Below are 26,520 nucleotides of genomic sequence, written 5' to 3' on the forward strand. Positions count from 1 at the left end.
ATATCCACACCCGGGTTGTCCTAGAAAGGGGCTACACCCTGTCCACGGGTGCCCTGGGGGATTTCCGGGACTGCTGGGCACCGCGTGGGAGGAATATATCTATCTATAGATTACTAAAACTTTCATCTTGTTTGTTTGTCTGTCTGTGTGCTTGTCTGCGATGAGTGTGATCCTGAAATTACACAAAAATGGTGCAAGATAGCGCTACAAATCACCTTACTCATCATTGTCCTGTGGTGTGCTGTATCAAGCTTTGTTCAGATTGATGGTATCTTTTACGTTATTCACATTTGAAACTGTACAAAAAACAACTTTGAGAAAAATCTCTTCCATCTGCACTGGCGGTTCGCAGCGTATGACGTCACAATGGAATCTCATTTACATAAACTGCCCATCAGCAGTGTTCCACCCCACAATAACATCACAATGGGATCTCATTTACATTTTTAAAAATGAAGTTTTAAAAAACACAGCAGCTTTCACCTCACAATGATGTCAAGGGGGGGGGGGGTCAGGAGGGGAGAGGGGTTATGGTGGGAGGGAGGGAGTGGCTGAGGGTAGAGGAAAGGAGAGGGAGGGAATGGCAAGCGAGCGAGTGGGGGAGGGGAGGAGGAGAGCGGAAAGAAGAGGGAGGGCGATGAGGTGTTGGGGATGAGGGCGAATGGAGCAGGATAGGGGTAGGAAGAGGGATGGCGATGTGTACTTGGGGAGGGTTGCCGTAACTCGCATCACCACGGGTTATCTTTGGCGTCATAACGGGAACCCTTCAGTCGTGCCTGCGCAGTTGAGGGCTATGGGTGAGTGGTGGAATATTGCATTTGTGGACCAGCCCTCCCGTGTGACAGGGACATAATGGGTCCCACTTGGTCCTTAATAAAGATGGGGAAATAGCAATTTAATATTTAAGAATTTTTGTTTTATTTTGCATTATGGTAGTGGGCTTGTTTGTATTTTTGTGTGTCCACCACTCCGCAATTCCCTTCGTTCCTGGACATTCGAGTTGCTGAACCAGACCATGATGCAACCAGTCAATATGTTCTCTACTGTATACCTGTAGACATTCAAGATCTGCCCCCCCACTGTCCCCGATATAAATGAATGATTGAAAGGTCAAATATTTGAATTAGACATACACAACGTGGAAACAGGCCTTTTGGCCCAACTTGCCCATACAGACCAACATGGCCCATCTACACAAGTCCCACCTGCCTGCATTTGGCCCATATCCTTCAAAACCTCTCCTATCCATGTACCTGTCCAAATGTTTTTTAAACATTGTTACAGTACCTGCCTCAACCTCCTCCTCCTGCAGCTCGTTCCATTCACCTACCACCCTTTTTGTGAAAAAGTTGCCCCTCAGGTTCCTGGTAAGTGTTTCCCCCCTCACCTTAAGCCAATGGTTCTCGATTTCCCCTACCCCGGGCAAACAGCAGTGTACGTTCTATCTATTCCTCTCATGATCTGTTTGGATCGCAAGCAGAATAAAGCTCAAATTTGTTATGGTTGTTGATTCCCCTACTCTGGGGTAAAGGACTTTGTGCATTCACCCTGTCTGTTCCTCTCACAATCGTACACATTGGTGGCGGCGCCTAACGGCAGCGGCTCGACTACAGTCGTTCGTCTTTTTTTTAATTTTTGTCTTGTTAAATGTAGGTTTTGAGCTTAGATTTTATTATTTTTTAGCTGTGTATATGTGGGGGGTGGAGGGGGGGCTGTGGGGGAAACCGTTTAATCTCTTCCCTGTACGGGGACCCGACATTTTCCCTGTCGAGTCTCCGGTGTCGGTGGGCCTAACATCGAAGAGCCGGCGGCGGCCTCCATCCGGGACTAACCTGGGGGCTCCAGTCACGGAGCCTGCGGACCTGACATCGCGGAGCTGGCCGACTTCAGCGACCCGACTTTGGAGCTTCGGAAGCTCCGGCTGCAGACCCGGTGAACAGGAACATCAGGAGCTCGCAGGTCCCTGGTGGAAGACGGCTTTTCGGTGCTCCCGCAACGGCAGCTTCTCCCGCTGGAATAGCGGGGTTGAAAGGACACGGAGCGGGGCCTAACATCGCCCGGTGCAGGTTAGTGCCCACGGGGACTTACCATCGTCACCGGGGGCTCTAACATCGGAGCCCCAGTTCGCCTAGACGCTGCAGTTGGACTGCTGGACCGCTGGTTGGCCTGCTTGATCTGCGGGGTTTAAAGGACACGGAGCTGGGGCCTAACATCACCCGGCGTGTAGCTAAATGGCCACGGGACTTACCATCCTACCAAGCGGGGGGGGCTTTAACATCGGAGCCCCAGTTCGCCTCAATGCTGCAGTTGGACAGCGGGAGAAGAACAAAGGGAAGAGATAAGACTTTGCCTTCCATCACAGTGAGGAGATGTTGGAGACTCACTGTTATGGATGTTTATGTAAACTGTGTTAAGTGTGGTCTTGTTTTTTTTTGTAATGTAAAAAACTGTAGTAAATGTAATTTCGTTCAAACCTAGGCTTGAATGACAATAAATAGCATTCCATTCCATTCCATTCCATTGTGATGCTTCACCTATTTGTGACAAGATGTGAACACATTCATCAGAATTATCAGCCTTACATAACGTACGGGTAACGCAAGGAGATTTCTGAGCATGCACCTCACATAAGGAGCTCAGTGGCGATGATCCTGTTTAAAGCGGAGGTATTTTTATACCGCAGACTGCACTCCATCAAGCAAACAGCTCCAGGCACCCGTAACAACCCACTCATCTTGGTCCAATGGAAGTTACCATTCCTCAAAACAATGTAAGTCACAGTTGCCAAATGACCTAACAATCAGGCTGTTGAAACAAAGAACTGCAGATGCTGGTTTGTACCAAAGATAGACAGGGTGCTGGAGTAACTCAACCAGTCAGGCAGCATCTCTGGAGAACATGGATAGGTGACGTTTCACAGAGTGCTGGAGTAACTCAGCGGGTCAGGCAGCATCTCTGGAGAACATGGATAGGTGACGTTTCAGGTCTGGAACACTTTTTCAGTCTTCCTTCATATTTGCCAGAGATGCTGCCTGACCCGCCGAGTTACTCCAGCACTTTGTGTCTTTCTTGAATAGTTGTGCTGTTTGTCTCTGTATTTTTCTGGATAGATTATTCACGAGTGTATTCTGTAAATTTCCAAATAAATCATTCGGCTCTTAAGAGGCAGTATGTGAAAACAAACTGTGGTATTTGTTCAAACTATCGTGTACACTTGAAACGTTAAACTAATTACTTAGCACTTGGCTCCAGGCTGGCACAGTGGTGCAGTGGTTAGAGCTGCTACCGCACAGCGCCAGAGGCCCCTTGTTCGATCCTGAACTTGAGTATTGTCAGTGCAGAATTTGCACGTTCTCTCCATGACCGCGTGGGTTTCCTCCGGGTGCTCCGGTTTCCTCCCACATTCCAAACGCGTGCGGGTTTGTGAGTTAATTGTCCCTCTGTAAATTGTCCCTAGTGTGCAGGGAGTGGATGAGAAAGTGGGGCAATAGTGTGAACAGGTGAGCAATGGTCCGTGTGTGCTCAGTTAGCCGAAGGGCCTCTTCCTGTGCTACATCTCTAAAAACAAATACAAAACAAAAAAATGTTGCAGGAAATATAGAAATGAGTTAATCCAGGAACTGAATGACAGACAGGAATATTCTCTTGGGAAATAAGGGGATATTTCTGTAATATAGGAAAATATTATTAAATGCCTCCCTTGTTTACTTGATAATATGAAGACCTGGCTGTGATCTCTTAAGATTAAGATGGATTGGAACAAGCAGCTTAACGGTTGTGAGATTTCTGCAGCTTAAGGCAGGTGTGAAAATATCAGCAAACATCTCTGCTGGTGTGTCAATGTTTCGTGTGGATATCTGTGTTGGCGATCAATTGAACAACGAAGGCATCGTCAGATCATATTCCCAGAATTCCAGGGCAGCACGGTGGTTCAGCCGTAGAGTTGCTGCTTTACATCGCTTACAGCGCCAGAAACCCGGGTTCGATCCCAACTACGGGTGCTGTCTGTTCTCCCCGTCACCGCTTGGGTTTTCTCCGAGATCTTCAGTTTCCTCCCACACTCCAAAGATGTACAGGTTTGTAGGCTAATTGGCTTGGTATAAGTGTATTGTCCCTAGTATGTGTAGGACAGTGTTAGAGTGTACTGGTGGGCAGTGCAGACTCAGTGGGCCGAAGGTCCCCGTTTACACGCTGTATATCTAAATTAAACTAAACTAATTTCAGATTTCAAGAAAATGTATACCTTAGCTTATTGTGTAATTGGAAATGCTTATGTGTGCTGTTTAAAATATGAATCCCTGATAAAAATCAGAGAATAGAGATCAGGAAAATGCATGCAGACACAAAATGCTGGAGTAGCTCAGCGGGTCAGGCAGCATATCTGGAGGAAAAAAAAAGGTGCTGTTTCGGGTCGGGACCCTTCTTATGACACACCCGACCTGAAACATCACCCGTCCTTTTTCTCCAGAGATGCGTGTCTGCTTCGGTATAAACCAGCATCTGCAGTTCCTTCCTGCACACTGAAACATGTGTTGTGTGCAGCAGTCACTGGGTTAACTTCAGTAAGTCCAGAGCAAACATTTGTCTGAATGTTTTACTTATAAATATTATCCGTGTGATCACACAGTGTATGTAGAGTGAAGCATCGAATCATGTAGTCACACAGAATGGAAACAGGCCCTTCAGCCAAACTCGCCCATGCCAACCAAGATGCCCCTTGCAAGCTAGTCCCACCTGCCCACGTTTGGCCCATATCACTCAAAGCCTTTCCTATCCATGTACTTGTTCAAGTGTCTTTTAATGTTGCTATAGAACCTGCCTCAACTACCTCCTCCGGCAGCTCGTTCCATATACAGTTGTCCCTCACGTTCCTATTCATTCTCTCACCTCTCACCTCTCACCTTAAATCTCCCCTCTAGTTCTTAATTCCCCTGCTCTGGGTAAAAGACTGCTTTCACCCTATCTATTCCCTTCATGATTGTATACACCTCTATAAGATCACACGGCATCCTTCTGCGCTTCAAGGAATAGAGTTCCAGCCTGCTCAACCTCTCCCTATAACTCTGGCCCCCCGAGTCCTGGCAACATCCCCGTAAATCTTCTCTGCACTCTTCCCAGCTTGACAACGTCTTTCCTACAGCAGGGTGAACAAGTCTGAAGAAGGGTCTCAACCCGAAATGTCACCCATCCTTCTCTCCAGAGACGCTGCCTGTCCGGCTGAGCTACTCCAGCATTTTGTGTCTACCTTCTGACCAAAACTGAACATAGTTCAACAACCAACGTATTCACCAACGTATTTCTATAATTTGCATTGTTAACACCATCCTTTTAAAATGGGCATCATAACTGATGTATGTTAAGATAGAAAAATCTCTTAAATTGATAGAGAATTCAAAAGAATTACTGTATTTTCAGGTCAATGGGGTGAAGTACTGGACAGACTATCTTGCATTGTATTGTATTGTATCAATTTGAGACAACGAAATGAATTTCCCTTACAGGCAGTATCATAAAAAAAATAATAATAATAAATAAATAATAAAACATTAAAAATAAAATTGAAATTGAATTAAAAAAAAGCACAAACACAGAAAGTCCACGACACAACATAACATAAATGGCACCAAGGTGAGGATGGCACCATAGTCCAGCCAGCCTCCCCTCCGTGTTCATCCGTGGTCGGGGCCTTCCGAGCACCCGCAGTCGCCGCCCCGAGTGGCCCGATTGCAGGGGCAGTAATGCAGTCCTGTATATTTGAAAATGATTTTGACCGATCCTTTTGCAGTAAAGATGCAACTTAATGCCATCTCATTTTATTGCCAGGCTTCGACCAAAATGGAAGATGGTTTTGAATATGTCCTACAGGTTAGTTTCTTAATGTTCCGATTATTTGTCTCTCTTCCCAGTCAGCGAGAGGAATTATTTTGAGGGCATGGAATGTTATTCAAAATTTAATGTTTAAAACTGCTGTGGTGGGTCTTGATCATGTTGGCTGCGGCAGCTCTTTGTGGACAATAACATTGCAATGAAGCACTTGGCAAGGCAGTAATGCAGCCACAGAGAGCAACGGTCACAAATAAAGATGAACATAGAACAGCACAGGAACGGGCCCTTCGGCCCACATTGTCTGTGCTTGCTTTCCCTCTCTCCCCCTTTCTCTCACCTTCCGCAATCTTTCCCTCGTCCCCTTCTCTTCCCCTTTCACTTTCTTTCTTTCTCTCCCCCTCACATTTTTTCCCCTCTCTCCCCCTTTCTCTCACCCCCTTCACTCACATTCTTTCTCTCTCCCCTTTCTCTTTCTCCTTCTCCCTCTTTCTCCCTCACTCCATTCTACCCTTCCCCATTTCTCTCTCGCTTTGTATTATTTAGTAAAATATAAACGGACTGCATGATGTTTCTTGCAACAATAATGTACAAAGTCCAAGACTGCATTCCCTGTAAAGTCCACGTGATGGGAGCAGAATTAGGCCCTTCAGCCCATCAAATCCACTCTGTCATTCATTCATGGCCGATCCACCTTCCACTCTCAGCCCCATTAACCTGCCTTCTCCCCATAACCCCTGACACCTGTACTAATCAAGAATCTATCTATCTCTGCCTTAAAAATATCCATTGACTTGGCCTCCACAGCCTTCAGTGGCAATGAATTCCACAGATCAACACCATCTGAATAAAGAAATTCCTCCTCATCTCCTTTCTAAAGGAACATCCTTTTATTCCGTGCCCTCTGGTCCTAGATCTCCCATCAGTGGAAACAACCTCTCCACACCCATTCTGTCCACACCCATGTACATGTGACAGCACAGGGTTAACTGGGACCCCAGCTATTTACAATATATATTAATGATCTGGATGAGGGAATTGAAGGCAATATCTCCAAGTTTGCGGATGACACTAAGCTGGGGGGCAGTGTTAGCTGTGAGGAGGATGCTAGGAGACTGCAGGGTGACTTAGATAGGCTGGGTGAGTGGGCAAATGTTTGGCAGATGCAGTATAATGTGGATAAATGTGAGGTTATCCATTTTGGTGGCAAAAACAGGAAAGCAGACTATTATCTAAATGGTGGCCGATTGGGAAAGGGGGAGATGCAGCGAGACCTGGGTGTCATGGTACACCAGTCATTGAAGGTAGGCATGCAGGTGCAGCAGGCAGTAAAGAAAGCGAATGGTATGTTAGCTTTCATTGCAAAAGGATTTGAGTATAGGAGCAGAGAGGTTCTACTGCAGTTGTACAGGGTCTTGGTGAGACCACACCTGGAGTATTGCGTACAGTTTTTGGTCTCCAAATCTGAGGAAGGACATTATTGCCATAGAGGGAGTGCAGAGACGGTTCACCAGACTGATTCCTGGGATGTCAGGACTGTCTTATGAAGAAAGACTGGATAGACTTGGTTTATACTCTCTAGAATTTAGAAGATTGAGAGGGGATCTTATAGAAACTTACAAAATTCTTAAGGGGTTGGACAGGCTAGATGCAGGAAGATTGTTCCCGATGTTGGGGAAGTCCAGGACAAGGGGTCACAGCTTAAGGATAAAGGGGAAATCCTTTAAAACCGAGATGAGAAGAACTTTTTTTCACGCAGAGAGTGGTGAATCTCTGGAACTCTCTGCCACAGAGGGTAGTTGAGGCCAGTTCATTGGGCTATATTTAAGAGGGAGTTAGATGTGGCCCTTGTGGCTAAGGGGATCAGGGGGTATGGAGAGAAGGCAGGTACGGGATACTGAGTTGGATGATCAGCCATGATCATATTGAATGGCGGTGCAGGCTCGAAGGGCCGAATGGCCTACTCCTGCACCTAATTTCTATGTTTCTATGTTTCTATGTATCTACAACTTGTTCTTGTGCTTCCCTCAGCTGTTCCAAATGACTCCAGTTCAGTCAATGCTTCTGGCAATCTCGGTCCTCTTCTCCCTCTGCTGGTTAATTCGCGACAACCTGCACCTGGGAAATATCCAGGAGAAATACGTCTTTGTGACCGGATGTGACAGTGGGTTTGGAAACCTGTTGGCGAAGCAACTGGACAAGCAAGGGTTCAACGTGATCGCTGCCTGCCTGACAGCGGGCGGCATGGAAGGGCTTCAGATAGACGTCTCGGCTAGGATGAGAACAGTGCAGCTGAACGTGACCAACCCGGACCACATTAGGGAGGCCGTGGAATTCGTACAGTCAGAGGTTGGAGACCAAGGTACGGGAAAGCACACTGGATCACAGTACCTTTGTTCTCTACCCTTCCATTTATTCCTCCTCATCATCACCTTCTGTAGACATAACGTCAGTTAGTTTAATGCAACAGGCAGCATCTCTGGAGAGAAGGAATGGGTGACATTTCGGGTCAAGACCCTTCTTCAGAGCCGAAACATCACCCATTCCTTCCCTCCAGAGATGCTGCCTGTTACTCCGAGTTACTCCAGCTTTTTGTGTCCATCTTTGGTTTAAACCAGCATCTGCAGTTCCTTCCTACACATTCAGTTTGTTTAAGTTATCGTCACATGTACAGAGGTACAGTGTAAAGCTTTTTTTATTGCCTGTTATCAGGTCAGCAGAAAGACTAGTCAAGTCAAGTCACATTTATTTATATAGCACATTTAAAAAACAACTCTTGTTGGCCAAAGTGCTTTACATTTGTTATAAGAATAGTATAAACATACAAACTACATACATATATACATATAGCCCTCACTCAGTGGACGTCAGGAAAGGCTTGGGAGTATAGATAAGATTTTAGTCTTGACTTAAAGCAGTCGATGGAGGGGGCAGTTCTGATGGGAAGGGGGATGCTGTTCCACAGTCTAGGAGCTGCAACCGCAAAGGCACGGTCGCCCCTAAGCTTATGCCTAGACCGCGGGATATTCAACAGCCCCAAGTCGGCCGATCTGAGGGACCTGGAGGTGGAGTGGTGGGTGAGAAGACTATTAATGTAGGAGGGGGCAAGCCCATTGAGGGCTTTGTAGACATAGAGGAGGGTCTTGAAATGTATACGGAACCGCACAGGGAGCCAGTGGAGAGAGGCCAGGATCGGGGTGATGTGGTCCCTTTTTCGGGTGCCCGTCAGGAGTCTCGCTGCGGCGTTTTGGACCAGTTGCAGGCGGGACAGGGAAGATTGGCTGATGCCAGTGTAAAGAGAGTTGTAGTAACATGATTACAATCAAGCCGTCCACAGTGTACAGATACATGATAAAGGGAATAACATCTAGTGCAAGGTAGTCCAATTGAAGATAGTCTGAGGGTCTCCAGTGAGGTATATAGGAGGTCAGGAATAATAGTAAGATTAAACGAGAACTTACCAGTTTGAAGTTTGATCTGTATTTTATGAGGAGGAACGTTGAGGGAATACATGAAGAGCCCGCTTACGGCGCATGCGTGTCATCCTTCAAAGCAGCGGAGTGAGGTCACAGATACACTATAATGACCTAAAATAGCAAGATTATTAAAGAGATACCAGTTTAAGATATGACCCTATGAGGGTGGGAGCGGAGGGCACGTATTCCCTCAACGTTCCTCCTCATAAAATACAGATCAAACTTCAAACTGGTAAGTTCTCGTTTAATCTTACTATTTTACTTCGGAGTCACGTGAGTGACTACGTGAAGATTTCAAAGCTCTGTGACCTCACGCCGTGGAAACGAGTCCATGCTTCACAACTGCCTTGGTAGTTTGGGAGAAATTGTTAATGATATTTAACAAAAACATTGATACCAATTATTTAACGTAACAATAAATAATATTTATTAATTCAAATCATAAACCCTTGTTCTTCAGGGATAAATTATAATACAGAACTTAAAAGTTTCCCCGAAAACGTTGCTATACCGCTAACTGGTTTATTATAAAATTTTTGAAACGTCCTCTCCGACGACCATCCTGCAATCCTGAGGATTTGGTCCATGGATACCTCAAGGCGTTTTGCTGCGGATGTAGCTGCCGCCCTGGTGGAGTGAGATTTAAATATATTAGTGTCCACTCCCGCCTTCATTAACCCATATTTCAGCCACCGTGAAATGGTCTGAGTAGACACCCTATGGTATGGTTTCTTATAGCTGATTAACAGCCCCATTTCCTTGCCTCTAATAGCCTTTGTCCGTTCAATATATAACAAAATATGTTTCATTATACAGAGGCGTTCGTCCTCCGGGTAGGCCAGAAATTCTATGACCTGCCCTGCTGATCCTGGTCTATTTTGTTTAATTAGGTCCTGGATTACAAAGACCAAACGTCCTGCCGCCATAGTGAAGCCATCCAGTCTCAATTTTTGCAACGACTGGACCCTCTGTGCTGTGACCAGTGCCATCAGCATGACCATTTTTCTAGTTAAAGTGTCCAGAGTTAATGCTGTAGCCGGCGACCAACTTCTTAGCATGTTGAGGACCACACTTGCATCCCAGATCTGGTTATATCTTGGTTTGGGTGGCCTGGTGTTAAAAATGCCTCTTAAAAGTTTAACTACCAGCGGATGTGATCCCACTGATTGACTATCTGTTCCTTGCCACAAAAAAGTTGATAATGCACTTCTGGCACTATTCACAGTGCTGTAACTAAGTCCTTCATAGTGCAGACTGGTGAGAAACTCTAGCACTGCCGGAACATTCTTATTTCTGTGGTCCAGATGATTATTATGGCAGTAATTAATCCATTTCCTAATGTGACTTAAATATTGCTTTTGTGTTGAACTTCTTTGCGCTGCTGTGATCATATCCACAGTTCTATTTGATAGCCCCATGTCCCGTAGAGGTTCCTTCAGAGTCTACAAGCCAATAAAGCAATATTTTTATGACATGGATGGCTATCCTGAGTTACCGGATGCACCAGCAACTTAGGACTATGTTTTAAATTCATACATGGTTCTAACACCATATCCTGTATCACCGAGAACCATGGTTGTGTAGGCCAATCAGGTACTATGAGAATCCCAGATGCCGAATCCTGTTGAATTTTCCTTAGTACCCGATTGATGAGGCAGAAAGGAGGAAATGCATATATGAACCATTTCCCCCAGTGCAGTGAAAATGCATCTGTAGCTTCTGCCCCAGGATCTGGTTCCCATGATACATACCTTGGTAACTGGTGATTTAACCTGGATGCAAAAAGATCAATATCCGGTCTTCCATACTTTACTGTGATTTCAGCAAAGACCGTTCTATCCAACATCCATTCTGTATTTTCATTAAATTTTCGTGACCTGGCGTCTGCCACTGAATTTAGTATCCCTGGTAGATACGTAGCCGATAACCAAATATTCCTTTGGATACACCATTGCCAAATTAAATTTGCCAATTTATCACAAGATGTTGATATATTTCCACCCATATGATTTATATATGCCACCACCGTGGTATTATCTATCTGCAATCTAACATGCTGCAGTTTCATTCCTGAGCAATAAGACTTTAGCCCATAAAACGCACTTAACATTTCTAAATAATTTATACCCTTAGTATTTAGTAGGTTAGCTTCTTGAATATTCCATCTCCCTCCACAGCTCGAGATGGTATCCGTTGCACCCCAACCAATTGCACTGGCATCTGTTTGTAATACCACAGACGGGTTGTCAATAACTATTGGGTTGGAGCCATACTTAACATTGTGTTCCCACCATTGTAATTCTTTTATAGCTTCAATTGTTAGCTCCATTGGCCTATCAAAATGGCCTCTATTAATTTTGAGTGCTCTTATTTTGTCTCTCTGTAAATTTTGGTAGTGTAATGGCCCAAATTGTATGGCAGGAAATGTGGCCACAATTTTGCCAATCATTCTGGCTACCCGTCTAATGGATGGTTTAAAGGTATTAATAAGCTCTGTGCAATCCTTTTGTAATTCTGTGGCTTTCCCTATTGGTAAAGTCACTAACATATCAATTGAGTTAATGGTGAACCCCAAGTAATCCATATTAGTTGATGGTGTTAATTTAGACTTAATTGGATGGATAATGAATCCCAGCTGTTCAAACAATTGCTTTGTGGCAACCACTGCCTGACATGCCAATTCATAAGTTTTCCCCACTATAAGTATATCATCCAAATATGCCATTACTCTATGTTTTTGTTGTCGCAGCAACGCCAAAGCTGGTTTAAGAATTTTTGTAAATAACCTGGGCGCTGACGTAAGCCCATTTGGCAAAGCCTTATACTGCCAAAGCTGTCCCATCCAGTTAAATTTCAAAAACCGCCTATGTCTATTTCTGATGGGTATTGTATAGTAAGCATCCTTAAGATCAATACTTGCCATAAAATAGCCTGGTGAAACTAACTCTTTAGCAGTGCTAAACGTATCCATTTTAAAATGAACATATTGCACAAATTTGTTAAGCGTTGATAAATCAATAATAATACGGCAACCCCCATCTTTCTTATTTCTAATAAATATGTTTGAGACAAACTCCTGTTTTTCAGGTTTGGTTTGTTCAATTACCCCTTGATTGAATAATCTTTGTAGTTCTATGTGAGCTTTAGCTTGTTCTAATTTAGTAAGCATGTATATTCTGTCCGGTGTATGTTGTACTGGAGGGTTATGTTTGTGTAGAAACTCTATCAGATATCCCTTAATACTGCTAAGGATATATCTGTCCATAGTTATATTGCACCATGCTTCCAAATGAAGTTGCAATGCCCCTCCAACTTCCGTGCTCCCTATAAATTCTGGAGCCGCAGATTCACCTACCTCCATGGTTATCGGTGGTAATTGAGTTATTTCCTCATTTTTATTCGTGGATGTGGAGGGCCTTGAGGTTGAGGTTGGGATGGCTGCTGAAGTACAGGCTTCCGCATTTTCCACAGTGGTCGTCCCGGGCCAAACCCTAAAAAAGGACGCTGCTGCTGCTGGGGACCTCTGGCCTCTCTCCAATTCTTAGTGGTATTATAGAAACCACCCTTTTTAGGAAGCCCATAAGGTTGATATCTCTTCCCTAGATACCCTTTGGCTGCCCTAATCAGCCCCAAAGTCTTGGCCTCCTCATCCAATTCTTTAACCTGTTTGGACAGGTCTCCTCCAAATAACAGGGTTTGGGGTTTTATAGCCCTTTGCTTACACAAAACGGCAAACTTTGGGTCTAGAGCTGGCTGAATCGCTCCCTTTCTTATATTATTTAATTCAAATTGCACATTGCAAAATAGTGCTAAGGCATCCTTATGATCACTTGTCATCTCCACTTTCTCCAACGTGCGGGCCAAAGCTGTAATACCCGCCGTGAGACCTTTCAGGGCATTTTGGACTTTAAGATCCTGACTCCTAATACCCCCCCAACATGTTTCCAAATGCACCTATTTACACTGGCTACATTCAGCGCAGCACAATTCCCCGGTGGTAAGTGCCTTGCCAATACTTCAGCCAACGTATTAGCCTGCAGCTGGTGGGTGGACATGTACTCTATACTTGCAGCCATCCTGTCCTCAAGATTCTTGCCGGTCTGTTCCTGCTGGAAGTACTGTCCCACCATGTCCAGGAGGTTGTTTTTCTTCCCTTCAATGGGAGAAGATGGCTCCACCTCTTGCTCAGACTCTGAGCTAGTCAGACCTTCCATATCCTCCTCAGAGGAGTCTGATATATCCTGCAGCCCTTTAAGGGAAACTGCTGTGGGACTTATATTATGCCCACTGTGGCTATCCTCCCTATCACGGAGCCTGCCACTCTGGATAATTTCATCCAGCAGCCGCTCCAGCCGACTTCCGTGCTCTCGGGCACTAGTCGATCGCGGGTGCTTATCAGACCGCTCCTGCCGACTTCCGTGCACTCGGGCACTAGTCGCTCGCGGTTCCCGCAGCCGGTCCCCATGCCTCCCAGCACTGGTCGCTCCCGGCCGCCCGATATTCTCCTGCCGCCCCTCCCGGCCCCGGTACTCACGAGCACCTGTCGCCGGCGGCTGAATATCCTCCATCCATTCGTAGCGGCTTTCCAGCTCCGTAAAGCTGGCCGCTCCTGGCTGCTCCATTTCCCGCAGCTGCTCGTCGGTTCTCCGGTACTGGTAAGTACTGTCTCGCTGCTGCTCCGTGACCATACCAGTTTGAAGGTGATGCGACTTTTGCTTTACCTTCCCGCCCGGCCGAGCAGTCGATTTTGCCGGCGCGGGGTTCAAGTCGGGCACAGCTGGTTCCTCCATAGGTAACTCCTGTGGCATCGGCTGCTGCTGCTGCAGGTCCCCGGCTCCTTCCCGACTTACTTGCTGCACCTTCCTCACCGACTTCCTGCGAGGTGCTCTGTCCATTCCTACAACAAAGTTAGAAATGCAGAGTCACTTACCTGCCGTTCGTCGGCTTTTTGTTCTCCCATTCACGGGGACGTCCTCCCCAGGTGTGACTCGTCCATGCGTGTATGCGATATGACACGCATGCGCCGTAAGCGGGCTTCTTCACGTAGTCACTCACGTGACTCCGAAGTAAAATTGTGTTTTGGTGATAACTCGGTTCATTCGGATGATAATAGCTGGGAAGAAACTGGATATGTAATTTGTAAAAGTCATGTTTCCACAATGGGATAGATTCAAATTTCTTAGTAATGTTGGTCTCTGAAATCAACATAACCTGTTGTGGAGACGCGGGGACCTGCAGACGCTGGAATCTTACGCAAAGCACAAAGTGCTGGGGGAACTCAGCGGGTCAGGCAGCATCTCAAGGGTGAAGCAAAGAGTCAAGAGTGTTTTATTGTGTGCATACTTGCAGCAGCACAACAGATATGGAAACAGAAGATAGACACAAAACGCTGGAGTAACAGGCAGCACCTCTGGAGTGAAGGAATGGGTGGTGTTCAGGTCGAGACACTTCTTCAGACTGGGTAGGGATAAGGGAAACAAAAGATATAGACAATGATGTAGAGAGATAAAGAACAATGAATGAAAGATATGCAAAGAAGTAACGATGATAAAGGAAACAGGCCATTGTTAGCCGTTTGTTGGGTGAAAACGAGAAGCTAGTGCGACTAAGGTGGCGGAGGGATAGAGAAATGCCGGGTTTACTTGAAGTTAGAGAAATAAATATTCATACCACTGGGCTCTAAGCTGCCCAAGCGAAATATGAGGCTGTTAGATATGTGTGGAGACAATGGACAGACGATATTTTGCGTTGCTACTCTTCTTCAATATTTTAAAGGACTGTATGTAAGACAATAATTTCACTGTACACGTGTGACAAGAAACACACCATTGAACCATGGAAACAGTCCTGACCTGACACTTTGAACATTGAAGCATACGTTTTTAAAATGGGTTTCATAGCACAATTATTATTTTTAACTCTGATACAATTTTCTGAACAAATAGTTATTAATGATCACAATGTCACCACGAGGTTCGGACTGTCATCACATAATAATATATTAGGTTATAAAAATTAGAATATAAAACCAGGGGTGTAATGCTGAGGCTTTATAAGGAGCTGGTGAGACCGCATTTGGAGTATTGTGAGCAGTTTTGAGGCCAATATCTGAGGAAGGATAAACTGGCATTGGAGAGGGTCCAGAGAAGGTTTATGAGAATGATCCCAGGGATGTTTGTGTTAACATATGATGAGCATTTAACGGCACTGAGCCTGTGCTCCTCGGAATTTAAAAGAGTGAGGGGGGGACCTCATTGAAACGTCGAACAGTGAAAGGCCTGGATAGAGTGAATGTGGAGAGGATGTTTCCACTGGTGGGAGAGTCCAGAATCAGAGGGCATGGCCTCAGAATAAAAAGACGTGCATTTCGAAAAATTATTGGAGAAATGTCTTTATTCAGAGGGTGGTGAATCTGCGGAATTCATTGCCACAGATGGCAGCGGAAGCCAAGTAATTGGGTATTTTTAAGGTGGAGATTGACAGATTCTTGATTAACAAGGGTGTCAAAGGGCGAGAAGGCAGGAGAATGTGGTTGAGAGGGAAAGATAGAGCAGCCATGATTGAACAGTGGAGTAGACACGATAGGCTGAATGGCCCAATTCTGCTCCCCTGACATGAACTACTAATGTCCAGGTGTGGCCATCAATGGGCAAGGCGAGCAGTTATGACCCAGTCTTTGTGAAGATGGGTGTGAGTATCTTGAGACATTGCAGTCCTTAGTTAGCAAACCACATGAGTTGATCTGAGAGTATGTACTCCAAACCTGGCCTCACCAATGCCTGTACAATGGAAGGGTGGCACAGTGGCGCTGCGGTTGAGTTGGTGCCTTACAGCGCCAGAGACCAGGATTTAATCCTGGCCTCAGATGCTGCCCGTACGGAGTTTGTACGTTCTCCCCGAGACCCCGTGGGTTTTCTACGGGTGTTCCGGTTTTTTCCCACATTCCAAAGACATGCAGGTTTGTGGATTAATTGGCTTCGGTAAAAATTGTAAATTGTCCCCAGTGTGTGTAGGATAGTGCTAGTGTGCGGGGATCGGTGATTGGCGCGGACTCGGTGGGGCAAAGGGCCTGTTTCCGCGCTGTATCTCTAAACTAAATTAAACTCTTGACTTATATGCAGCCGTTAGCATGGTAAAGGAGGAGCAGGGGAATAAGAATAAGTTTTGTTCATCAATGTTGTCAACGTTATGATCAGGAATGACCTGCGCCTTCAGTTTGAGTTTGGTTTAGTTTATTATCACCTGTACCGAGCTACAGTTACAGTGAAAGCTTTTGTTGTGTGCTAACTGGTCAACGGAAAGACAATACATGATTACATTTGAGCCATCCACAGTGTACAGATACATGATGAAGGGAATAACATGAATAACCTTCAGTGTAAGATAAAGTTCAGTAAAGTCCGATCAATGATATCCGAGGGTCTCTGATGAGGTAGATGGTAACAGTCTATTGTGGACGCAGCCCAGCCCATCACCACAAACCAACCTCCCTTCCATTGACTCCATTCATACCTCACGCTGCCTCGACAAGGCCAGCAGCATAATCAGGGACGAGTTGCACCCCGGCCACTCCCTCTTCTTCCCTCTTCTCCCCTCTCCCATCAGGCAAAAGGTATAGAAGTGTGAAAACGCACACCTCCAGATTCAGGGGCACTTTCTTCCCAGCTGTTATCAGGCAACTGAATCATCCTACCACAACCAGAGAGCGGTGCTGAACTACTATCTACCTCATTGGTGACCCTTGGACTATCTTTGATCAGACTTTACTGGCTTTATCGTGCACTAAACATTAGTCAGACTGAAGAAGGGTCTCGACCCGAAACGTCACCTATTCCTTCGCTCCATAGATGATGCCTCACCTGCTGAGTTTCTCCAGCATTTTTGTCTACCTTCGATTTCTCCAGCATCGGCAGTTCTTTCTTAAACATTTCTTTATCATGTATCTGTGCACTGTGGATGGCTCGATTGTAATTACAAAGAGTCTTTCCGCTGACTGGTGAGCCCGCAGCAAAAGCTTTTCACTGTACCTCGGTACACATGACAATAGACTGTAAGTGAAACTGAAACTGAACTGAAGCAACACCCACCTCAGTACCCACGACAATAAACTAAACTGACGCTGACAGATTTCTAGTTGTTGGTAGGATTGTTGAGCCAATGAATCCAATGGTGTTTGCTGTCACCCGGGTGCCTGCAGGTCTCTGGGGTTTGGTCAACAACGCTGGAAGAGCCAATCCCATAGCCCCCACCGAATGGCTCAGGGTGGAGGACTTCACCAAAGTGTTGGAGGTGAATCTGATTGGACTTATTAACGTCACGCTTCACCTACTGCCGCTGGTGAAGAAGGCCAGGGGAAGGATCGTGAATGTTTCCAGTGTGATGGGGCGGATCTCGTTTGCTGGAGGCGGCTACTGCATGTCCAAGTGCGGAGTGGAGTCTTTCTCAGATGTTCTCAGGTCAGCACCCAGCCTGTTACACAGTCAATAAATAGATATATAAACACACACACATACACACACACACACACACACACACACACACACACACACACACACACACACACACACACACACACACACACACACACACACACACACACACACACACACACTCACACACACACACACACACACACACACACAAACTCACACACACAAACTCACACACGCACACACACACTCACACTCTCACATATACACACACACACGCACACACACACTCACACTCACACTCACACTCACACTCACACTCACACTCACACTCTCACACTCACACACACACACTCACACACAACACACACACACACACTCACACACACACTCACACACACACACACACACACACACTCACGCACACACACACACACACACACACACACACACACACACACACACACTCACACACTCACACACTCACACACACTCACACACACACACTCACACACACACACACACACACACACTCACACACTCACACACTCACACACACACTCACACACACACATACACACACTCACACACACACACACACTCATACATACACACACACACACACACACACTCACACACACACACACACACACACACACACACACACACACACACACACACTCACACATAGACACACTCATATATAAAACATTGAAACATTGGCTTTATTTTAAATATAGTGATTGTTCATTTTAAATTAATTAGTTAATGGTTTATAAAGTGCTGGAGTAACTCAGCGGGTCTTCAAAGAAGGGTCCGACATGAAACGGCCGCTGTAGTTTAGAAATACAATGTTGAAACAGGCCCTTCGGCCCACCGGGTCTATGCCGACCATCATTCACTTGTCCACCAGTTCTATCCTACACACTAGGAACAATTTACAGAGGTGGAGTTAACCTACAATCCTGTACGTCTTTGGGATATGCGATGAAACCGGAGCACCCAGACAAAACCCGTGTGGTCACGGGGAGAAAGTACAAACTCTGTACAGACAGCGCCCGTGGCCGGGTCCGAAGCCGGGTCTCAGGCACTGTGAGGCAGCAACTCTACCGCTGCGCCACTGTGCAGCCCATGTGCTATCCACATTCTCTAGAGATGCGGCCTGACCCGCTGTGTTACTCCAGCATTTAGTGTATTTTATATGTCCCAACGAGCGTTGGCTTTCTTGAATAGTTTAGGAAAGGATGCTACATTTCACTGGCAACAGACGGCAATAATAATGCAAGGGATTAGCTGCTGGGACAGTCACAGGGCAATGATTGACTAGACTAGGTCATTACTCTTACCAGCTATCTCATGCCTTACATTCTGTGTGCCTGTCTGTTCAGGAGGGACATGCAGCACTTTGGAATCAAAGTCAGCATTATCGAACCCGGCTTTTTTAAAACGGAGACTACTAACTTAGAAATCATTGAGAAAAGCTTACAGCAACTGTGGGAGCGACTCAGCCCTGAAACCAAGGAACACTACGGGGCAAAGTACTTTGATAATTGTAAGTATATTTACTGATAAAATATTTACTCTTAATATGGGGCAGCACCATAGTGCAGACTTGACCAAGGTCGGTGGGGGCGCTGCACTGGCAGCAGCGTGTTAGTTTTTTCAACTTTTTTTATTTTTTTAGTATGTCTTAAAGTCTGCTTTTAGTGTTTCTTCGTGTGTTTTATTGTGTGGGGGGTGGTGTGGGGGGGTAAGGGGGAACCGTTTCGGCCGCCTCCTCCATGGAGAGGCGACTTTTTCCAGGTCGCCTCCCCCGTGGCCTAACAATCAGGATCGGCGCGGCCTTTCCACGGAGACCGGGACTTCAGCGGCGGGCGCAGCGTGGACTCTCGCCGTAGAGCGGGTGGGCCCTCGCTGGAGCTCGCTGGAGGGGAGTGCTCCGCTTTGCTGGCCCGCAGCAGACGACAGCCTGAAGCCGCGGTCTGCACAGCTCCAGCTGGTGCGGCGTCTACAGCCCGGGATCTCACGTGGGGGACCCGGGGGAAGAAGAAGCTTCCACCGCCGGCCCGCGGCCAACTTCTACCGTGGGCGCGGCATGGACTCACCATCACCCCTGGAGGGGAGCTTCGACCGCCGGCCCTGCGGTCTGCGGTGCTTCTGGCTGCGGCGCGGCGGGAACTTTAAATCTTTGACCGCCGGCCTGCGGCCTACACCATCCTGAAGCAGCGGTCTCCGGTGGGGAAGAGCCGATCCTGGACCTACCTGGACTTGTACCTTGTCCTTTTACCATCTGGACGCCCGCAGCAACGGCTGCGGAGGGTTGAGGTCCCGACCACGGGGGAAAATGGAGGAGGTCTGGCCAATTTCTGTGCCTTCCACCATAGTGATGAATGCTGTGGTGGATGTTTGTGTAAAATTTTTATTGTGGTTGTGTGTTCTTTATTATTGTACCGCTGCTGACAAATTCATTTCACTTGCACTTTATGTGCAATGTGACGAATAAAACTGATTGATTGATTGATTGATTGAGGTAATGCAGCTGCCTCACAGAACGTGAGACCCGCGTTTGATCCTGACTTCGGGTGATGTCTGTGTGGAGTTTGCACGTTCTCCTTGTAACCTCGTGGGTTTTCTCCGGGTGCTCAGGTTTCAAAGTCAAAAGTCAAAGTCAAAGTATCCTTAATTGTCATTCGGACCTTGCAGTCATGTATATAATAAAAATAACAAAAAAACACACAAATTTAACATCCACCACAGTGCGTTCACCAGGCACCTCCTCACTGTGATAGAAGGCAAAAGTCTTAAAATCTTTGTCTCTTCCCTCCTTGTTCTCCCTCTGCGCTGAGGCGATCCAGGCCTCCGATGTTGTGACCCCGCCGGGTGATGGTAAGTAAGTCAGTCGCCTTCCAGTCCAGCGGACGAAGCTGTTGCGGGAGCTCCGGAAAAACAGGTCACCAACCTGTGACCTGCGAGCTCACGTCGATGTCGTCCACTGGGCCCACGGCCGAGCCTCCGAAGTCGGGCCGCCGCTTGCCGGAACGCCGGAACGCCGCCACAGCTCCGAAGTCGGGTCCGTCGCCGGAACGCCGCCACAGCCCCGAGGCCGCCAGCTCCGCCATTAGGCCTCAGTGGAGACGGAGATGGGGGACACGACAAGAAAAAGTCGCATCCCCCTGAAGAAAGAGACTAAAACCGTGTTTCTCCCACCCCCCCCCCCCCCCCCCCCCCCCCCACACACACACACACATACACCCACATTCCTCCCACATACCAAAGACGTACAGGTTTGTAGGCTAATTGGCCCTCTGTAAATTGCCCCTAGTGTGTAGGCAGTGGATGAGAAAGTGGGATAACATCAAACTAGTGTGAATGGGCGATCGATGGTCGGCATGGACTTGGTGGGCCGAAGCGCCAGTTTCCCTGCTGTATCTCTAAACAAATAAATGAATGAATACATTTACAGGTATTCTGCCAACTGTTATTTGCTAATCATATTGTTTAAATATTTTAAGTGCATGGATTAGATTTCAGAGCGAGTCTAGGTTGTTTTGTTTTCTAATTCACGCTTAAAACCAAAACATCTGTTGCAAGTGAGCACTATTGTTGTTGATGGTGAGGAAGGTTCACTTGTTCTCTTTGATGCAGTGAACATCTGCAAAAGACACAAAGTGCTGGAGTACCTCCACGGGTCAGGCAGCATCTGTGGAGAACATGGATAGGTGACGTTTCACAGAGTGCTGGAGTAACTCAGCGGGTCAGGCAGCATCTGTGGTGAACATGGATAGGTGACGTTTCACAGAGTGCTGGAGTAACTCAGCGGGTCAGGCAGCATCTGTGGTGAACATGGATAGGTGACGTTTCACAGAGTGCTGGAGTAACTCAGCAGGTCAGGCAGCATCTCTGGGGAACATGGATAGGTGTAAAAGGGTCCCGACCCAAAAAGTCACCCATGGACCATATCACGCAAAACCTATCCTATCCATGTACCTGTCTAATTGCTTTTTAAGTTATAACAGTACCTGGCTCAACTACCACCTCCGGCAGCTCGTTCCGTGCACCCACCACCTTTTGTGTAAAAAAGTTACCTGTCATGTTTCTATTAAATCTTTTCCACCCCTCACCTTAAACTTATGTCCTCTGGTTCTCGATTTCCCTACTCTGGACAAGAGACTTTCCTACTTTCCCTACTCTGGACATTGCGTTTTCCTAATCTATTCCTCTCATGATTCTGTACACCTCTATAAGATGACCCCTCATCGTCGTATGCTCATGGAATAATGTCCTAGCCTGCTCAACCTCTCCCTATAGCTCAGGGCCTCAGGCCCTTCGAGTCCTAGTACCATCCTTGTAAATCTTCTCTGCTGTCTTCCCAGTTTGACAACATCCTTCCTGCAATACTGTGCCCAGAGCTAAACATAATACTCCAAATGTGTCCTCGCCAATGTCTTCTCCAACTGCAAATGACCACCCGACTTCTTTACTCAATATATGTAAGAAGGAACTGCAGATGCTGGTTTGGGTCTAGACCCGAAACGTCACCCATTCCTTCTCTCCAAAGATGCTGCCTGACCTGCTGAGTTACTTCAGCATTTTGTGTCTATCATCTCAATTCTCTGACTGATGAAGACCAATGTTCCAAAAGCCGTTTTGTCCACCCTAACTACTGTACCTGCGACTCCACAGTGTGAGTGAATGAATTGTTCCCAATGTTGGGCGAGTCCAAGACCAGGGGCCACAGTCTTAGCACAAAGGAGAAGCCATTACAGACTGAGGTGAGAAAAAACTTTTTCACCCAGAGAGTTGTGAATTTGTGGAATTCCCTGCCACAGAGGGCAGTGGAGGCCAAATCACTGGATGGATTTAAGAGAGAGTTAGATAGAGCTCTAAGGGCTAGTGGAATCAACGGATATGGCGAGAAGGCAGGCACGGGTTATTGATTGGGGGCACCAAGCCATGATCACAATGAATGGCGGTGCTGGCTCGAAGGGCCGAATGGCCTCCTCCTGCACCTATTTTCTATGTTTCTATGTTTCGAATTAGAAGGTTTATAAGGTGCAATGTTTGGACCGTATATATAATGTATGCGTGCATGTTGTGTGTTGCAGACATTCGAGTGCAGCGGTTTTCCATGCTCTCTCTGTGTTCCTCTGACCTGAACAAGGTGACAGGCTGCATGCAACATGCCCTGACGGCTCAGTATCCCCGCTCGCGGTACAGTGCCGGCTGGGACGCCAAGCTCTTCTGGATCCCGTTCTCCTACGCACCGTCCTTCATCGCCGACTACTTGTTGTATTTGCTGCTTCCCGCACCTGCCGCCAGCTCCATGAAAAGAAAAGGCAGGAACCAAGTGGACGTATAATTACCAAGGGAACTGAGAAACAGTGCGCGACGGTAGAGTTGCTGCCTCACAGCGTCAGAGACCCGGGTTCAATCCCGATTATGGGGGTTGTTTATACTGAGTTTGCACGTCTTCCCTGTGACAGCGTGGGGTTTTCTCCGGGTGCTCCGGTTTCCTCCCACACTCCAAAGGCGTTCAGGTTTACAGGTTAATTGGCTTCTGTAAATTGTCCCTACTGTGTAGGATAGTTCTAGTGTACAGCTGACCACTGGCCAGCGTGGACTTGGTGGTGAGGGCCTGTTTCCGTGCTGTATCTCTAAACTAAACTTTAATCTAAGCTGAACAAAACAGATTTAAGTTGAGGGGGAAAAGATTTAATAGGAACCTGAGGGGCACGTTTATACACAAAGGGTGGTGGGTGTATGGAACGATGTGGTAGTTGCAACATTTAAGAAGCATTTAAACAGGTGCATGGATCGGACAGGTTTAGAGGGATATGGGCAAATGCAGGCAGGTGGGTCTAGTGTAGATGGGGCATGTTGGTCGGCGTGGGCATGTTGGACCACAGGGCCTGGTTCAACGTTGTATGACTCTATGAATCTCTGCTACTATAACTCTACCTCGCACCAGCATGGACTATATATCCCGTTACTAACAGATAGCCTTTCTTCTCTGTTTTCAACTGGGCACCTTAGATCATCTTTATGAGTAGTCTACGTAGATGAGGTCTGCTTAGTATCCCTGCAGAACACAAGTTTGAAACTCAGGTGTGAATTGGTAAAGTCTATGACAGTGAGATGTGGCCAATCTTCCTCATCTTGCTCAGATATGTGTGGTTACGTTTTAACTCTGAAAGTGTTTCAAATATAGAATATAGACACAAAGAGGCTGGATACTAAAAAAAATACATCAAGTAGTGGAGTAACTCAGTGGGTCAGGCAGCATCTCTGGATAGATGATGCAGGATCCAGACATGAAACGTCACGTAGTCATGATCTCCAGAAATGCTGCCTGACCTGCTGACTTACTTCAGCACGTGTATGCTTATTAATTGTACTTAGCCAATGAATAATGCAAGTGTAAGAATCAGAATTTTTTTTTGGTGTTGTTTAGAGATACAGCACGGAAACATTCCTTCAGCCCACCGAGTCCATGCCGACCAGCGATTCCCCGCACGCTAACATTAGTCCCACATACACTTGGGACAATTTACATTTATACCAAGCCAATTAACCTACAAACTTGTACGTTTTTGGAGAGTGGGTGGGAAACCAACAATATCTCAGAGAAAACCCACGCAGGTCACTGGGAGAACATAACAACTCCGTACAGACAAGCACCCGTAGTCAGGATCGAACCCGGATCTCTGGAGCAGTAAGGCAGCAGCTCTACCGCTGCGCCACTGTGCCACCCTATTTATCTATTTGTTGAAACTTCGAGTTCAGTTATTATATTACAAATTAAAGTGTCCCCAACATTGGACATATTGATTGATAAATATTTTATTGATATGCGTTCCAGCTGTTTTTTTGTCCACAAAAAAAGGTACTACTTTTTTCAGCTATTTACGACCTCAGGGCTGTAGGAATACTCATTTATTTTGAGAGGACTAGAATGCAAAAACCGGGATGTGATGCTGAGGCTCTATAAGGCTGGTTAGACCGCATTTGGGAATATTGTCAGCACTTTTGGGTCCCATATCTGGGGACGGATGTGCTGGCTCCGGAGAGGGTTCAGAGGAGGTTTACGAGAATGATCCCAGGGATGAGTGGGTTAATGTATGATGAGTGTATGGGTTTGTACTCTCTGGAGGGTAGAAGGATGAAGGGGAGACCTCATTGACATTTCTGGAATAGTGTAAGGTCTGGATCGAGTGAATGTGGAGAGGACGATTCCACTGGTCTAGAATTAGAGGCCATAGACTCAGAATAAAAGGACGTACCTTTAGAAAGGAGATGAGAAGGAATGTCTTTAGTCAGAGGGTGGTGAATCTGTGGAATTCACTGCACATACGGCTGTGGAGGCCATCAGCGGATATTTTTAAGGCGTAGATTGACAGATTCTTGATTAGTACGGGTGTATGGGGTTATGGGGAGAAGGCAGGAGAATGGGGTTGAGAGGGAAGGATAGATCATGATCGAATGGCAGAGTAGACTTGATGAGCCGAATCACCTAAATCTGCTGTAACATGAAGAAGTGGTTGGTTGCAATTTGGCAGAGAATGTTAATGAGATATATTAAGATATTTATTTTCAAGTTAGTGAGATATCCTTTCACTGGTTGTGAATAAAACCGCAACCTCCAGTGGAGACACCCAAAATTATTTTCACAGATTGCACTTGCTTTAGCTACTCTTGCTGGTTATAATCCAAATCTAATTTTATCTTTCTATTGCTTTGTAAACCTTTACAAGACTGACTCAACAGTTGAATGTGTTTGGCTAACGTAATCAATTTGTTATCCCAATGTGCTAATCACAGAGTTGCCGCCTTATGGCAGCAGGCACCTGGATTCGATCGATCCTGGAGATGCCTGTATGGAGGTTGAACGTTCTCCCCGTGACCCACGTGGGTTTTCTCTGGGTCCTCGGTTTCATCCCACTCTCCAAAGACGTGCAGGTTTGTTGGTTAATTTGCAGGGTCAAATTGTGTGTAGGACAATGTTCATGTGCAGGGATCCCTGGCAGTCGCGGACTAGGTGAGCTGTAGGGCCTGTTTCCGCACTGTATCTCTAAACAAAACTAACCTGAACTAAGTCTGGAGTTTACCTAGACTACTTCATCAAACTGCACAACTTCCAAAGGGGTGCCTTTGATTTATAAAATAATATAAATCTTTTTGTACAAGAAGGAACTGCAGATGCTGTTAAATCAAAGGTAGACAGAAGTGCTGGAGAAACTCAGCGGGTGCGGTAGCATCTATGGAGCGAAGGAAATAGGCAACGTTTCGGGCCGAAACGTTGCCTATTTCCTTCGCTCCATAGATGCTGCTGCACCCGCTGAATTTCTCCAGCACTTCTGTCTACCTGTAAATCATTTTGTAAACTGCAATGTTTTTATTTTTTACGTACTGACTGTTGATTTTCATTGAATTAATTGAGTGCTATGTTTTATCATTAAAGCTTTATTGAAAGTGATTTTTCCACCGTGTCTGTACAAATATCAAAGTGATGAAGATTTGACCACAATCTGCATTGATTCAAATTGTTCATGCTGTAATGAATAATAAATCCCTTGTTAAAAAAATGTTCTCTCGTGCAATTAATTAAAGCAAGGTTATTCTACCAAGCAATGATCCATAGTCACACTGCATGAAACAGGCTCTTCAGCTCTACTCATCCATGCCGACCAAGATGCCCCATCCATACTAGTCCCATTTGCCTGCATTTGGCCCATATCCCTCTAAACCTTTAGATAGACACAAAAAGCTGGAGACCCTTCAAAACCCGAAACGTC

The 26,520-nt window shown here is 46.2% G+C and overlaps 1 protein-coding gene across 1 annotated transcript; it reads left to right on the forward strand.

Moving 5' to 3' along the window:
- Positions 1 to 6,822: 6,822 nt before the first annotated feature.
- LOC129698595 (retinol dehydrogenase 7-like) lies at positions 6,823 to 25,164 on the forward strand. The gene is made up of 4 exons (XM_055637703.1): positions 6,823 to 8,185; positions 17,497 to 17,755; positions 19,117 to 19,280; positions 22,834 to 25,164. Exons 1-4 carry the CDS (start codon positions 7,753 to 7,755, stop codon positions 23,085 to 23,087), a joined length of 1,110 nt encoding a protein of 369 aa, XP_055493678.1. The 5' UTR covers positions 6,823 to 7,752; the 3' UTR covers positions 23,088 to 25,164.
- Positions 25,165 to 26,520: the final 1,356 nt, after the last annotated feature.

The sequence above is a fragment of the Leucoraja erinacea genome, chromosome 7 (genome assembly GCF_028641065.1).
Source record: "Leucoraja erinacea ecotype New England chromosome 7, Leri_hhj_1, whole genome shotgun sequence".
Taxonomy (NCBI): Eukaryota; Metazoa; Chordata; class Chondrichthyes; order Rajiformes; family Rajidae; genus Leucoraja; species Leucoraja erinaceus.